This window comes from Meriones unguiculatus, chromosome 5 (genome assembly GCF_030254825.1).
Source record: "Meriones unguiculatus strain TT.TT164.6M chromosome 5, Bangor_MerUng_6.1, whole genome shotgun sequence".
Lineage (NCBI taxonomy): Eukaryota > Metazoa > Chordata > Mammalia > Rodentia > Muridae > Meriones > Meriones unguiculatus.
The window spans coordinates 14087697-14103946 of record NC_083353.1 but is presented as its reverse complement, the minus strand read 5'-3'; the positions used below and the strand labels follow the sequence as shown (position 1 = coordinate 14103946).

Genomic DNA, 16250 nt, shown 5'->3' with positions numbered 1-16250 from the left:
GTCTTGTTTTAGTTACATGTGTTTATTGTGGGATGTGTGTGCCGGAGTGTGCATTTGGAGGTCAGCTGACAGCCGTCAGGAGCTGGCTCTCTTCCCACAATCCGCTGGTCAGGCATGGAGGTAAGCCTGTTTTTTGACTGAGCCAACCTACTGGCCTTTGTGTTGTATTTTTTTATTGAGGTCTATAATCTAGTTTCAGTTCATTTTTATGAAGTATGTTAAAGTCTGTGCAGGTTTGTTTTGTCTCTTTTTGCATGTGGATATCCAGTTGTTTGGAATCGTTCGTTGAAATGGCTCTTCCTTCCAGTCTAATTTTATATTATATATTTCTAAGTATACATACATATATATGTATACATATATATAATATATATACGACAGTTACCTTGTGTACTTAGATTGAGAGGCACCACTGGGCATTTGCAGAGAGAAGTGCTAAGGTAGACCGGCTTCCATATTTGGGGGCCTAGGAGGAATGGAAGAGAAAAGGCCCGTTAGCGCTGGGCTCAGACTGGGCTGAGAGGTGTCTTTCCTCCTTTTTGTTGATTTTGTGTGGTCTCAAATGAAGAGTGTAGCACGTGCTGCAGTAGTCATTGTATGGATTATTTCTGTGCTCCCTGTCCTTCCACCCCAAGAGACACAGATGCGCACACAACCATCCTGGCACTTGGGAGGCAAAGACAGGAGGATTGCCTGGGCTTCATAATTGACCCCAACTCAAACCAGCCAGCCAAAAACAAAGACTGGTGGTGTGGCTCAGTGGTGGAGCACTCAACTAACATGGCCTCAGTTCCCAGCGCCACAAAAGAAAACGTGTTTTGATGACCAAAGCAGCGTTACAGTGATTCTCAGGTGCTATCACCCTTTGACTTGTCTGAGACAGGGTCTCACTATGTAGCCCTGCCTGGCCTGGAGCGTGTGTAAACCGGCTAGCCCACATCGACAGAAGATGGTCTGCCTCTGCTCTGGAGTGCTGGGATTGAAAGTGTGCACCACCGTGCCTGGTGCTCTTTTCTTCAGTTGTGTTGGTGATTCTGGGCCTTTTGCCTCCTCATAGAAACTTTAGAATTTATTTACTGAGATCCAAAAACTAACCACTGTTTTTGACTGGGATTCCATTGAATCTGTGGATTCCATTGGGAAGAGCTGATGTGTTGCAGTGACGCCACAATGCCGGTGAGTTTCTTTGCAGAGACACTGGCAATAGCCTGCCCATGTTCCTGAGCACGTTAGCCAGGGAGAGGACACTGCCAGGCTGTCTTTCCAGCCGTCGGCGAACAGGTCACGTTTTCACATCCCTGTTTGTACGCTAAGCAGAGCACTTCTGGCTGCCTGCCATGTACCCCTTTTTTCTGGTGATGCTCAGGTGGTACCCCAGAAACAGTTCGTGTCTGCAACCTGTCCCTCGATCCCACGAGTGTAAACTACGTGCAGCAACAGAAATGCTGGCGTTTCTGCCGTCCCACCAGGACCCACTGGTGCACCTGAATTACCTTGTACTCCTCCAGCCCACTCACTGTAAAGCATACTCTGAAACATCTGTTCTCCAGCCCGAAGTGCTCACTCTGCTCCTCCTCAGCAGGTGGCCATGACCTTCCCTGACCCCTGCCCTAGCCTCTCCATCTCACAAAGGCAGATAAAAGGCAAAAACTTGCTATCTATCCTGTTTGGTGTTCTTGTGTATTTGCATTAAAAAAAAAATCATGAAAACAAGACAAGTTAGAGTATGAACCCAATACTGAGCTCAATATTACAAATGGAGGTCTCAACAGAGAAAGTATTCGGAGAAGTGATGGCCTGAAGATCTCCCAAGTGTGAAAAAGCTCATTCAAGATGCACAGAGAAAGAGAGTACAGCACAGCATTGAGAGTAGGGTAAAGGAGACGGATTATCAGCTACTGACTTATTGGTGTATTTACTGATTTCACTTACAGCACTGCTTGAACTGCCTTTCGCTAAGCATGACTTCTCTTGCTACCTAGAACAAAATGACCTGGAGAAATAGTTGAAACAATGGGTCATTGCCCTTAACAACCTGACAACTCTTGCTTGCTTGCCCACCCCACTTTGGGGTTTTAGAGCATAAATGAGTTCAAACTGGATGCAGCACTCAGGCCTTTCAGGAGCTGTCCTGGCATCTGTCCTCTGGTGACATCTCATCCGCTCTTCTCTGGTGTTGGAGTGCTTATTCCAAAAAGACCCCACAACAGCATGCCAAACTGAGGGACTCATACTGGGACATGGGACAGAAGAGAAAGGCCGTAGAAGAGAAAGTTTTTAAAGCCAAAGAGAAGTGACTTAGGTAAAGGGATCTTTACTAAGATTTACATACAGTTTCTGATCAGGGACTACTGTGGCCAGGAGACAGTAGGGTAAAATTTTTTTAGGGTGTTAAAAAAAAATTAAAAGATGAAAAAAAAAAATCTATTGAGCAAGTCCTTTCAGAATTAAGGAAAAGCTAAGCATTTTCAGGAAAACTAAGGTATTTAGTGCTTCTGAATGTCCTCTGCAAGAAATGCTAGTCCTCAAGGCTGAAAGGACACTAGATAGTAACTTAAAGCTATAACAATCAAGAGAAAAGGGGAGGCAGGCAAGGGGTCAGAGAAGGGAGGGAGTGCACCAGACCCTGGAAGGGCCTGAGGTGAAAAGGGAGAAGCTGGCACTCACCCGTGGCACTCACCTTTAATCCCAGTGCTCCAGAGACATGTAGCTCTGCCTCCAAGGCCATTGTGGTCTATTCAGCAAGTTCCATGACAGCCAGAGAGAGACCACGTCTCAAGAAGGGTGGAATATGGTTGGGCACAGAGCTTGGGCACAGAGTGATGAAAGACAAATCCTAGTGTTCACGAAACTAGATCCATTACCACTCACTTGCATACTTCGGTTCGAAGGAGAGGATCTTGCTATCTGTGTTTCTGATTTGGAGTTTAATGTTTGTTTTGTGTATGTGTGTGGGCATGTGTGAAGCTCAATGGACAGCTCACAGGACTTGGCTCTCTCCACTCAATGGGTTCCAAGAATTGAACTCAGGTTGTCAGGCTTAGAGGCAAGTGCCTTTATCCACTTGTTGTGTTGTGAGTTTTGGTTTCTTTAAAACCCAGTCATGTTTGTATGTTTTTGTTTTAATCCTAGGAGCGGTAGATGGGGCTGCTTCAGTTTGTCCACAGCTGTGAAATATGATTGTCTTGTGCACTAGCAGGGGCGTGATCTTTGCCAGCTGCGGAGAGTTCAGTTCTGGGGACTCTGGAGAGAGTCCAGAGCCCAGTCTGGGCAAGCCAGAGCCCAGACAGGGATGTGTCTGCTCTGAAGGTGGCTGCTGCTGCTGCTGCTACTGCTGCTGCTGCTGCTTGCTGTCGTTACTGTTTGATAAGACGTTGGAGATCTCCTGACTAGGAAAGTTGGACTTGCCCCAAGGAGCGCTAATCAGCAGGAAGTACTCTAAAAAAACCCTCAATGCCCCCTCTCCCACTAACCTTCTGTCTCTCTACATGGTGTCGGGGTGGATAAGGGTTAGAAGGGAGGTGGAGGTATAAGAACCCAATAGTTAAAAAAAGATGTACGGCTACACCCACTGACCCAGCTCACCAGGTCCTAGAGTGTGTATGTTCTTTTTAACAACAGTCTATGTTCAGCCTCAACTGTAGTTTGATAATGTCTCAAAAACTATGTGTCAAAGTGGGCAGTGGTGGCACACACCTTTAATCCCAGCATTTGGGAGGCAAAGGCAGATGGATTTCTTAGTTCAAGGCCAGCCTGGGCTACAGAATAATTTCCTGGATGGCCAGGGTGACAAAGAGAAACTGTCACAGAAAAAAAAAAAAGTCTAAACTTTCACTAGTTTATGTGGATATTCTGGTATTAACCTGGTCTTGCATGTCTTAATTTTTCTGTTATAGCATTTTAAAGATCTTGTTGCATTTGAGCTTGTCTTATTCTCAAACCTAGGATTTTTTTTTCCCTGTGTGCGTTCATAAACTTATACTTTCCCTTTTATACTTCTGTGTGAGATCAACATCAAATCCATAGGGCTTTTGAGAAGTCGGTCTGCTTTGTTAAGGTCTTCCTCTCTGGCATCGGCCCTCACTCTTCTCCCCTTCTTCCACACACTCTGTCAATGGCTGCCACCTTCCCCTGAAACCTTTACAGGAGGCTGGACATCCACGGCGTCAGCCTCCAAACCTGAGCTAAATAACTCTTCCTTATAAACCAGCTAGAGAATGCAGCAGCCTCAACAGAAGATGAGCAGATGTGAGCGCTCACATCTCATCCCAGCACTTGGAAGGCAGAGGCGGGTGGATCTGAGTTAGAGGCCAGGCAGGACCGTCTTTGGAAAGAGGACAGATTTAGTTAGCTTCAAGTCATTCCTGTGTGTGGGCGATGTCTAAGATTCCTTTGTTTTTCTGGGCCTGTATGTATTCTACAAGCATTCCCCCTCAGTGCAGAGCTTAACTTGCCAGGTTTGTGGCTTTTGAGTCTTGAGATTCCTGCATCCGTAGCTCCATCTTCCTTCCTTCAGACCAGCAAGGCTCTGTTCTGAGTCACTGTAGTGGGCTGGGCCAGGAGGAAAATCCAGACAGCGGCTGTAGAGCAGGCTCCCAAGCGAGGCAAGCAGGACTAACAGGCTGTCTCCAGCGCTCTTCACCTTCATCCATGGAAGTGGAAGGTTATCACATTTTTTAAAATCAGTCTTTGCAAAGAACACCTTTTTCTTTATTATGTAAAATAACAAATACTTATTTCTTCAAGACAGGGTCTCACTATGTAGCTCTTGCTGTCCTGGAACTATGTAGACCAGGCTGGCCTCAAACTTAGTACTCCACCTGCCTCTGCCTCCCAAGTGTTGGTATCAAAGGCATGGGCCACTGCACTTTTAAATATTCATTACTGTATGATAAAATTATTTTGGCAAGTTTGGTAAAGTTAAGCCTTCTCATGTGTCTTTGATGGCTAACCTTGGTTGTTAATTTGACTACAGCTTAAGTCAACCAAAACCCAAGCTGCAGGGGTGGCCTGTGAGTGACTTCCGTAAGTAGATTATTCGGAACAGGAAGGCCCACCCCTAATCTGGGTCACACCTTCTGGTGGCAGCCCAAATAAAAAAGGGTGCAGGGAGCGGCTTCGCTCATGTACTTGGCCTCACTCGCTGCCTGGTTCATCCGTCCTGTTGCGTCATGAGGCCAGTGTTACATCAGCTGCTTTGGAATCCCAGTGGAGGCTGAAGAGCAGCAGTTCTCCAGGACTTCAGCTCCAAACTGTGACTGCAGAGGCATTCAGCCTGGTGGGTAAACAGCTACTGGATTCTCGGCCTTTTCGGTCACAAAACCACCATTGTTGCTAAGAAGTCACTCTTTCATCACTATCCTGTTAGTTCTGTTCATGTTATAAATTCTAAGTACTGCTTTACCTGAATCACCGTCCATACTTTTATGTATCAGTTCGAAATACCTTGCTTTCATTCCGATTTTTTTTAACTGATGCTTTTTGTCATGCACTACTGTATTTGCTGACATCTGAGGCATGGTCTCTACAAAATGGCTATTACTTCTGCAACATAAAACTAAAAAGTACGTTGGGGCATCATTGGGAACCACGCTTAGGTTACATTTATTTTGTGTAAAAGTATATGCTCCTTTATTGTGTGAAAGCCATGCCAATATGGACGTCTTCCTCAATTAGTCTCTTTCCACTTTGTTTTTAAATTTAAAAACTTTTATTAAAGAGTTATTTAAAAATTATGTGCATGAGCGTTTTGTTTGCATGTGCATGCCAGATGCCTGGGGAGGCAATGGCATCACGGTGCCTAGAGCTCAAGTTATGAGGAGCTGGAAGCAGCTCTGTGGTTCCTCTGTAAGAACAAGTGCTTTCTTTCTGGCCATCTTTTGAGAATTCCGTATATCCCATTTGTTGAATTCTTCTTGAGTATGTCACTGAACTTATTAGGGTGTGGCAGCTGGTTAGGCGGTGCTCGGCAGACTGGGGTTACAAGTGCAGACTGCCATGCCCGAGTTCTGCCAACATCAACCAGTTGTCACTGAACATTTTTCTGTGTCCTCCATATTAGTATTATTATTTTTCCTGATATTCAAGTGTTCTATTCACAGGGCTTTCTCCTCCAATGATCTAGTTCACAGAACTTTTATTATTACTGTTTTAATTGATACAAGGCACGTGTGAAGAAGTCAGAGGACAACTGTGTGGAATGGTTTTCCTCCTACTTGAATGTGGGTGCCAAGAAGTACCTTTATGTAACTACTGAGCTGTCTCGCTGCCTCTCACATGAAATTTCTAACTGCAAGCACCCTGTTTCATTTGAAGCTTTTTTCCAAACCTGATCATCCTGACAATCTCTTAGACTCATTTTCCTATACTCTTCTTTAAACTTTCATCTCCTCTATGGATTAGATCACTCCAGAATCTGAATCACCATTTATGAATTGTACTTTTATGTGTCAGTTTGAAATACCTTGCTTTCATTCTGAATTTTTTTTTCTTTAATTGATACCTCTTCAGGTGTATATGAAGATGTAAAAGTTCTTACTGGCTCTTGCCTTTTGTAGCTTTTTGTCATTATGATAAAGTCATCTGAGTAACCATTCCTGTAATTCTGTACGGAGACCTTTGACAGCAGGCTTGAAGATGGCTTCTCCACTCTACTTCTGGCATAGTTGGTTTCTGACCAACAGTGCACATTCTAGATCCAAATCTATAAAGGAGCTTATAAGAACTCAGAAAACATCGCCTATAGACTTAGAAATTCAGTATTGAAGGCTGTCGTGTTCATTACTGACCTCCCACTCAGCCCACAGGTTAACACCCCACTACAGGCCTTGTCTCCTCAGCACTGATGAACACATTCCTCTTGCAGTTACAGTGGCCCAGGATAGGGGACCGCAGGTGCCTCCCTTACTAGTATTGGCCCTTCACAGAGATGGGAATTGTAGGTGCAACTGTCCTAACCCTTCCAACATGGTACATACAGGATTAAGACAGACAACGTATTTCAGCCTCTTACTGCTCAGAAGCAGTTGCCAGTCACCATTTGGGTTTTAATTAGTTCCTATTTCCCAACTGGTGGTTCTTGACAAAAGTGGGATGGATGAACACTGTATTGGCTGCTAAGAAATGATGAACATCTAATTTCTTTGCCTTTAAGAAAGGCTCCTGCACCAATATCGTGAGCCTACATTTTCTAAAATGTGTGTGTGAGATCACAAAATAAAGGCCAGTGAACCGAGACAAAATATTATATGAATATTTTAATGCAAAATGCTTACCACTTAAAATTAGCAAAGCTTCATTTAAATTAAAACTCCATTAACTAAAGATGGTTAACCCCAAGAATTGTACAGTAGTTATTTCTGCTATGTAAGGCCAGTCCTATGAAATACATTTAGAACTGCACCATTAGCTGTCACTTCCTCCATTGCTCTTCTGGACCTTAGAGGGTGGGGGAAGGGCTCCAGCAAACATAACATAAAATAAAATCCAATCAAACTTTGCAGTAATCCCTAGTAGTTAAAAATTCATTTGAATGAGCTGTCCAAACAAACAGCTGGGAAATGACTGCAAGTGTTGTTTCAGAGCCGACAGATCTTCAGCTTGGCAGATCCGCAGTAGGTGAAGTCACAGTATAAGGATGCATGGTCTGGAAACAGTTACTACATATCCACACTTAGTGTCTGTAAACACTAGAAATATACACTGGAGACAGTACCCTCACAAGTCGGGCAGAGTTTAAAAAAAAGATGAGGTAACATGAAATCTCAAAGCCCACAGGAATCCTGCCTGGAGAGTTTGATCAGCTGCCAATAGTTCATCTCCCATGTGCAGAGAAGAGTTAAGGTTTGCCCCAACTGGATTCACTGGCTTTCAGCATAGCAACTGCATCTTTCACTGCATGGTAGATAACATTCTTCACCTACAGTGACAAAGAAAAAAAAAATGACTACTCAAGTAAACCTAACCTCCCTCACCAGGAATACCGTAACCACACATCAGCTTTAACTTCTCTCAGAACTCAAGTCAGTACTCAACATGCAATACACGGGCCTCTGGCTCCTGGAGACCAGTATGCCACACACACACCATCCACGCTTTCTCCAGGGAACTTAGAAAGCTCTACCGTTCCCTTACCTGTTTTGCCCAAGGTGAGTACACCCTGTTTTGTCAGACTTAGCAATTGCTATAGTTTTTAAACTTGGAGCAATATGAACTGATTCAATGTTCACTTTGGTTTGAGTTATGATCTTTCTGTGTAGCTCAACCCTTCAAACACTCCTCAACCTCTGGATTAGAGAAGCGGGGATTGCAGCTCGGGCTACTCAGTCTCTGGAAACAGCTCCTTCAGATCCCAATGTTCAGTTCATTCAGTCCTGCTCTATCATGTGACAAAAGCACTGCAGCACTGAAGGCCACACGCTGTGTTCCAGACCCCTGGCTGGTTGCTAAGTAAGACAGAGGTCAAAGGTCTATCCATTTTTGTACTAAAGACTTAGTGCCTAAGCAACAGGACCAGAGTGAGGCTTCCTCTGGGCCTGTAGTTTTGTTACTCAAGTACAGGACAGGACTAGAAAGACGGCTAGTTCACTATTACAACTGCGACATGGCCTAGGACACAGACTCTCTTTCTAAGCTCACTACTGGGTCATGGGCCATAGGCAGCAAACAAGTGCCAGGAACAGGTGCTATTTTTATGCTATTTTTACCTGCAGTTTGTCTTCATGGTTGGTGTGAGTCTGTGACAGATGACGGAACTCCTGAGTAAGCCAGAAGCAGTGTTTAACGTGCTCTGGAGACACGAAGTCTTCAGCTACTTTGATACAGCTGTATAAGTTATGGACCTGGAAAACAACAAGCCACATCTGTAGGAAGGGTCACAGCAGAAAGGCAAGAAACAGGATGAGTAACTGGTTCTCACCTGATGTGGAGCTCCTGCTGGAATGAATACCACATCCCCAAGAAACTGTACAATAGCCCAGCCTTGTACTCCATACTCTTGATAAAGGCGCTTTCTTAGCGATCGGTCTAAATACCAGCTCTGATCATGAATAGGATCATGGTCTGCAGGGTTTTCTTGACCTTGCTCTTCTGATACCTACAATACATTAAGAATAGTATTAACTTAGCAAATTCCAAAAATCACTAAGGCTGTTTTCCATTCCCAAAATACAAGCAGCCAATAAACATAAGGCTGCCTTCAAGTTAAGTGTTCCCACTGGCAGAAATAGAACGCAGGTGCATGAACAGAAAGGTTTAAGAGAATCACAAATCCTGGCCTGCCTGCTATAATTTCTTATAGCCTGTTTACTCTCTTGGACGATACTTTAAAATATAAATGGACTAATTATTAAACAACTTGTCTTGTACTTACTGAAGATCTGTATGTACTTAACAGTCTTGAGCTATGAAACAGTCCAAAAGATATAGCCTAAACTTCTTTATTCCATATTCAGTGTCTGGAAAAACATACTAAAAAATGGACATTATCAAGAAAACTATGGTGACCAGGAGGTCAAATAGTCAACCTTTAACCACAAACACTGGATTTCTAGCAACTGGCTATTAAAGGACCTACCTGATGTCAGGACCATAAACGGGCTAGGAATGTTCCTATGTCTCAGGTATGACTAAAGAATATCAGTCAAACCTGCCTCATTTGTAATCAGCAGTCTAGTCTCAACACTGAACAAGTTTAAACAGAGAAAAGCTCTGTCGTTCCAGTGCCGGGAGCCTCCACATAATGTTCAGCAACTACGATGAAACCAAGTCCTCCCAACTCCTAACCCCTTTAAATGACCAGCACAGTCTCTCAGCAAGTGAGAACAGAAGCAATGGACACTTCAGTGACTTACAACATGAGAGCTTAGGGCCAAGGACCGACATGTGAACTAATGAATGTTCCTATCTTCAAGCAGTTTTTAAAGAAAAAAAAAGTGCAAAATGGTGATCAGACAGTCAAATAAAGACAGAAAATCTCCAAGTGCATTATAATAACAACAAACAAGACAAGGCCTCCCTTTTTAGAATCCTTGTTTCTTAGCAACCACTGACAGCCCATCCAATTGATATGGATTGCACCATGTGGTGGTTTACAATATTGCTATTCTTATGCTCTCCTCACACGGCACAGGGTACAGCACACCTTTTTAAGGAATTCTCTTATCTTCTCTGTATCTTTAGCAGCATATATGTGCCAGAGAGCTCCTGGTTTCTCTTTTCCTTCGATAAACCGCTTGATTGTAAGTTCATCAGCATCTCCATCTTGGATGGTTCTAAGGACTTCTAGAACAAGAAAAAACAAGTGTGAACTCCAGGCCCTACCTCAGACAGTCAAGTCAGCCCAGCTTCCATGTTTCAGATCCTACCTTCTTCCTGCTCACACTGTCCTTTGGGAATTCCCACGTAAACCATGACATTAGCTGCATCAGACACATCCAAATGAAGATTTGTGGTCCCGTATTTCCGATCTTCTGGAGTGATCAATCCTGTGAAAATAAAATGCCCAAGTGTACCAGGATACTTATGTACCAGGAACCAAGAATTCATGCAAAGAATCAGAGTGGTGAAGTGATGTCCTGAAGGTAAGATCTGCTCAATGGATGTTTGCAGAAGTAGCTATAGTTCAAGCTTTGGCTTCAAAACCAATGAAAGCTCAGAGGTAAATAAGACATTAGCCAGCTTAATTGGGAGACCATTGGTAGTTGCTTCCACACACACTGCAACCTCAGGCAGCTCCACTCAGTCGGAGGGGACACTGCCCAGTGCACTGAGTCCAGTGTTCCCAGTCTGTCCACAGTAGAAGCCTCACCTTGTGCAGGGTCCACCCTGGCTGGCGCTACTGACTGCAGCACTCTCCCTCGTACTAAGCACGTCAGGCACAGGCCTGGAGGCCTCAGAAAGGGGGTGGTCGTGTTTGGAGAAAGGTTTCGTTTCTGGTTTCCTGGTGGCTGCTATCCAAGGGAGGCTAAAATTGAGGGATGGCAGTTTCTGTGCCAGCCCAGGACCCTAGAACTCAAGTTACACTTTGCTTTGTTTCCACCTTGCTGAAATACCACCCCTAGGACAGGTCAAGCCTTGGATATTTGGTTCAAATCATAGAATTGGAGATGTGTTTTAAAATGGTAAAAGAACACTATAAAGGGAAGACACAATGAAACAATCATAATAAACAAGTGACACAGTTTACACTGGGTGGTGAGCATGAGCCCTGCACTAGACACTGTAGTTTTCAATGAGTTTAAAAGGTATTTCTCCTGCAAAAAGTACAAAATGTAGGTTTAAAAAGCAATTAACATGCCAAAAATACGATGAACGAAACAGTTAATTACGACCACACAAAAGAATATTTTAAAAGTCAGATTCTACTTAACATAAAGCTTAAAAGCAGGCTTTAAACAAAAAATACTATGTAGAAAAATATTCACTATCTTTTAAACATTTTTTATGTTTTGTGTGTGCATTGAGTGTATGTCATATGTGTGCATGTACTCACAGAAGTCAGGGGTTATGAGACCCTCTAAAGCTGCAGTTATGAGCAGTGTGAGCTGCTGACAAAGGTGCTGGGAACTGATCCATGGTCTCTGGAAGAGCAGCAAGCACTCTTAACCAGTGGCCATCTCTCCAGCCTCCAAAAAAAATGTCTTGATAAATTTACAAATGCAAGAGAATGATGAACATAGATCTGAACATAGATCTCAACAATAGTGTCTAAGAACAAGGGACTGGAGAGTGAAGCTGGGAGGAAGAACGGCCAAAGAGACCAGCAGCTGGGATTGTGGGCGGCTGGAGTCAGCGCAACACTGGAAAACTAAGGGTGTAACCAAGTAAGAATAAACTGATCCCTACTCAATCACCATGTTAACAAAACACTAAACTGAAGACCCTCAGTTCAGATGGAAGTAGGATTGTACAATAACACCAGGATTCCCAGTTTTTTCCTTTTGTGTTTTTCAAGACAGGATTTCTCTGTGTAGCTCTGGCTATCCTGGAAATCTCTCTGTAGACCAGGCTGGCCTCAAACTCAGAGATACGCCTGCTTCTGCCTCCCCAGTACAGGGATTAAAGGCATGTGCAATCATTACCCAGTCAAGTTTTTTCCCAAGAAAAGCTTTTGTGGACACTGCCACCATTTGGTGTATAAGAGAACAGATCCACCTGCTGCTAAAATACTTGGAACAAGCCAGAAAGTGATCTTGGAACCACAGATACTCGTTTCTTTCTTCTAGTGCCATGACTTCTCCAAAACATGCACATACTATATGTTAGTAAGAAACACTGCATTTAAGTAGCGAATGTTAAATACAAATATTGCAAATGCTAGCAAAATTGACCAAGATATCCACCAAGACTGAAATGACTACATAATGTGAAGTTTTGCAATTAAAGTTAGGTGTAGAAGACAGAAAAACCTAAAACTGCAATCTGCATTAAAACTGCAGTTATGAAAAAGAAACACAAACACACGTGAACAAGAAATAGAGAAATGTGTAAGGATGAGATGAAGGCAGGGTCCAGCATTTTTCTATGCACTTTTTTTCCAATACCTTGTTTTATTTCTACTATGTTCAATTAGACATTTCCTTCTTACCATAAGCATTGTACATCTTGGGGCCCAGGTCTGGCCGTACAAAGTAGTTTGGTAGTCTAGAGGCCAAGTTCAGTTTGCCATCTCGCCTGGTATACTCGGGCAGTGGAATGTTGGCCATCAGATCATCAAATCTAGAAAAAGAAACCAATTTGCAAAGCAAGCTTGCTTTTCGACTCTAGTACTCTAGGGCTTCTTTTTGCTATACAAAAAAGGGCAAGTCTGAGACAGGGGTGGATAGCCTTGGTATTTCGAGCTCTGCCCTGGGCCACGCGGTATGTCCAAACGATCTGGAATGTTTCAGACAATGGAGCTGAGAAGTACTTCCTGAAGGGAACTAGATTCAGGAACCATGCTTTACTCTGGTGTGTCTGATCTGAATGCCTGAAAAACAGCCTCCAAGTCCTCAGGGCAAGGCACTTCCATCCTTATCAAATGTGCAGACCAGCATTAACCAGATCTACCACTTTTTCCATTGCATTAAGAAATATACATATCTCCTAAGGGTACAGACACAACTATCAGAACCAAAAACAAACAAACAAACAAACAAAAAACCCATGAAGCTATCTTACACTTCCTTAAGTGAAGGACAGAATTCACTCAACCCACATCTAAAATCGTACCTTGAAGGCATCATATCTCTAAAGTCTTCTCCTGGTGGCCAGTCCTTAAGTTTCAACACCATTGGTTCTTTCTCTTTTTCATTTTTCAAACGGTCTTAAGATGAACCAGAATAAATGAATTGTTATTCATAATTGTCAAACAAAAATGACAAGTTAGCTAATATCTTAATATTGCAAATAAAGTAGTTTGCCTGAAAATTTTCATAATCAAATCCTCCTGGCATAGAAATACAACTTTGCTCTTTCTCTTTCCTCTCTCAACAAGGTTTCTCTGTATAGCCTTGGCTGTCCTGGACTTGTTTTGTAGACCAGGCTGGCCTTGAACTCAAAGATCTGCCTGCCTCTCCCTCTCCAAGTGCTGTGATTTGCAGGCATGTGCCACCACGCCCTGCTTGCCAACTCCTATTTTTATGGCACCAAGAAATAAAGCTGTACCTTGGAGACAGCAAAATAGAGACTACTAGTTATGATCTATTGTGTTTCTGATTTTCAACACAATAAAACTTGTCCCCGGGACCTCTGACTTTGCCTTTTGAACGCTGTTGTGAAAGTACCAGTACCACCCTGACTGCCTACCTCCCCACAGCATCAAATCCTCTGGGGATTGCTCAGAATGAGGTTAAAAGCACCTCCTATTTTGTCCAGGTACTTGGAGGACCATCAGTGTGCACTTCTCTATGCCCCACCTTCTGGACTACACAGATTAGGTTGAGTCAGAACTCGTGTTATACTAGTAGCACCTGTGTCAGTTCAAAAGCATGAACTTTGTAAACACAAAGAGACAAGAGGCATAGCTAATTCTGAAGTCTTAAATCTCCAGGTTCCTGTGTCCCCTCTTTAGAGCAGTCTTTAATACATACTTGGAACATCTTCAAATCCGTCCCAGAAATCCCCTACTGTGGCTCCTGTGATGATCTCGTTGGTCCTACAGTTGACTAGGTCCACTTCCTGCTCACCAAACTCTTTCCGGAAGGACTCGGGTTTCCAGAGTTCGGCGTTTAATTTATGATGCACTCCGGACACCATCACTGGCTAAAGGAAGGAGGAGAAGAGATAAGACTGCCTACTATCAGCTCTGCCCTTCTTCAAGCAGCTGGTGTTCACTCTCAGCTGGTGACACACAACCAACTTACCTGAGCTTCCACAGAGGCCGTACGCTCACTATTCACCTGCTACACACTCTGCTCGAGGTGCGTATAATCCCTAGATTATTAAGCTGCTGGAGAAGGGATCACTCTTCTGATGCCCTTCAAGGCACAACAGCAGGCTAGGTGTGTTGACAACGACATACAAGCCAAGAAGTGTCACACCCACAAGGCCACCAACAGAGAACGGACTAACCACCATTCAAGAGCCAACAGCAGGTGCCATAGGGGATGACATACCAATTTCAAGATGAACCCATGCGGCTGTGACTTTATTTAAGTGTATACCTGTGTGCCTGTCTGGCCATCTGTGTTCAAATGCACTTGGAGGCTACAAGATGGTGTCAGAGACAACAGAAATGGAGATACAGGCAGTTGCGGGCCAGACATGGGTTCTGGGAACCAATTCATTTTCTCTGCAAGAGCAGCAATCATTCTTACCCACTGAGTCATCATACCAACCCCAGCACAGACTTTAATCCAGGAAAGTGGATATGTGATTTTGTAAAAAAAAAAAAAAGCAGTCAAATACATCAAATCCCAACAGTGTCTTAGTCACGTTCACTTGCCCTGTTGAGGCTGGCCACACAGGGTTAGTCAGGCCTGTCTCTCTCACCAAACCCCAAGAAACAGCTGCCTGAAAGGACTCAAATTCTAAGTGGAAAAGGTGGCAGCTGAGTAGATTTATACCAAGTAAGGCACAGCCACACCCATTCCCAATGACATCCACCCTTAACAAATGCAAAAACAGGGACAAGAGGCAATGAACACCACCGAGAGGCAAAGTGAGGAAAGGGATGGTGCTCGAAGAAGTCTGCGAAGGAACAGAGAGAGGGACAGAGGCCAGTATTACCTGCCCTTGTTTCCAGCATTCCCGAAACACGTTCCAATTGCTCTTATTGTTGGGATCTTGCAAGCACAGCAGGCGGTTATCACACAGCCAGTAGTGAGGAGTGTCAAAGCCAAGAATGCTGGGCTTGATCGTCAGTCCTTGAGGCCTCTTAGACAGGTCAGAAGAAGTCTTGTTTTGCACCAAAGAGGCAAAGATATCATCAAGGATTTTGGGTGTGTTTTTAAGTCCATTTTCTGTCTGAATTTGATAGAGAACACAAATCTTAAATATGTCATTCTCTACTACTGGGGGAAAAAAAAAGACCAAACAACTCTATAATGGTACAAGCATACATCACATGAGCACACACAAGAGATCACATCAGAGAACCCAGGCAAAGTTCAAAGTCCTTAATTCACCCATTTGGGTTTAAGAAAGTGAAAACTAGCCCATCCCTATTGGCCTGTGGAACAAACATGACTCATGCCATCTTCTCTACTCAACTTCGGAAGGGGACAAATAGTAAGACAAGCACATACCTTTCCCGTGGAGGAATTCAAGAGATTTCGAAGGAAACCAGAATTATTGTTGCTTACAGGTGTCAGAATTGTACTGTTGAAAGTGTGGAGGGCTGTGCTGGACTTGTTCATAGAGGGCAGTGCTGGAAGGCATTTGATTTCGTTCTTTAGAATCGGCATAGTCGGCTGTTTTTCTAAAACAGAACCAAAACACCCAGATGTGCATTCAAGGCAGATTCCTTGTTAGTTTCTACTAACACAATGACTTCAGGGCATAGCTTTCCTTTCCGAAAACCAAAGAAATCTACCTGGATTTCTTTGTTGTGTGCGTTGGGTAAGACTTTCCACTTTATGTTAAAAGAGTATCAAATACCCAGGTGAAACCAGAAAATGGTACTGTGGTTCTTTTATTTTTATTTTATTGATAGGTGCGTTATATTATATAGCTAGTCTAGTTATACTCTGTAGGACACAGAGGCAGGACTGACAGGGTAGGGAGGAGATAAAGAACAGAGAAGTGACCAGAACATATTATTTACATGTATG

The 16250-nt window shown here is 43.5% G+C and overlaps 1 protein-coding gene across 3 annotated transcripts in view; it reads right to left on the bottom strand.

Annotated features, from left to right (window-relative positions):
- Positions 1 to 7241: 7241 nt before the first annotated feature.
- The window catches only part of Kdm3a (lysine demethylase 3A), a 41591-nt gene continuing 32582 nt past the window's right edge, over positions 7242 to 16250 (bottom strand). For all 3 annotated transcript variants that reach the window (XM_021660866.2, XM_021660867.2, XM_060383552.1), the window contains 10 exons: positions 15726 to 15898; positions 15208 to 15444; positions 14070 to 14241; positions 13210 to 13303; positions 12587 to 12717; positions 10365 to 10484; positions 10142 to 10281; positions 8918 to 9094; positions 8706 to 8840; positions 7242 to 7918 (listed from right to left, as the gene is read on the bottom strand). In XM_021660866.2, coding sequence (XP_021516541.1) covers positions 7838 to 7918; positions 8706 to 8840; positions 8918 to 9094; positions 10142 to 10281; positions 10365 to 10484; positions 12587 to 12717; positions 13210 to 13303; positions 14070 to 14241; positions 15208 to 15444; positions 15726 to 15898 — 1460 coding nt within the window. In that variant the 3' untranslated portion in view covers positions 7242 to 7837. The remainder of the gene's footprint in view (positions 7919 to 8705; positions 8841 to 8917; positions 9095 to 10141; positions 10282 to 10364; positions 10485 to 12586; positions 12718 to 13209; positions 13304 to 14069; positions 14242 to 15207; positions 15445 to 15725; positions 15899 to 16250) is intronic.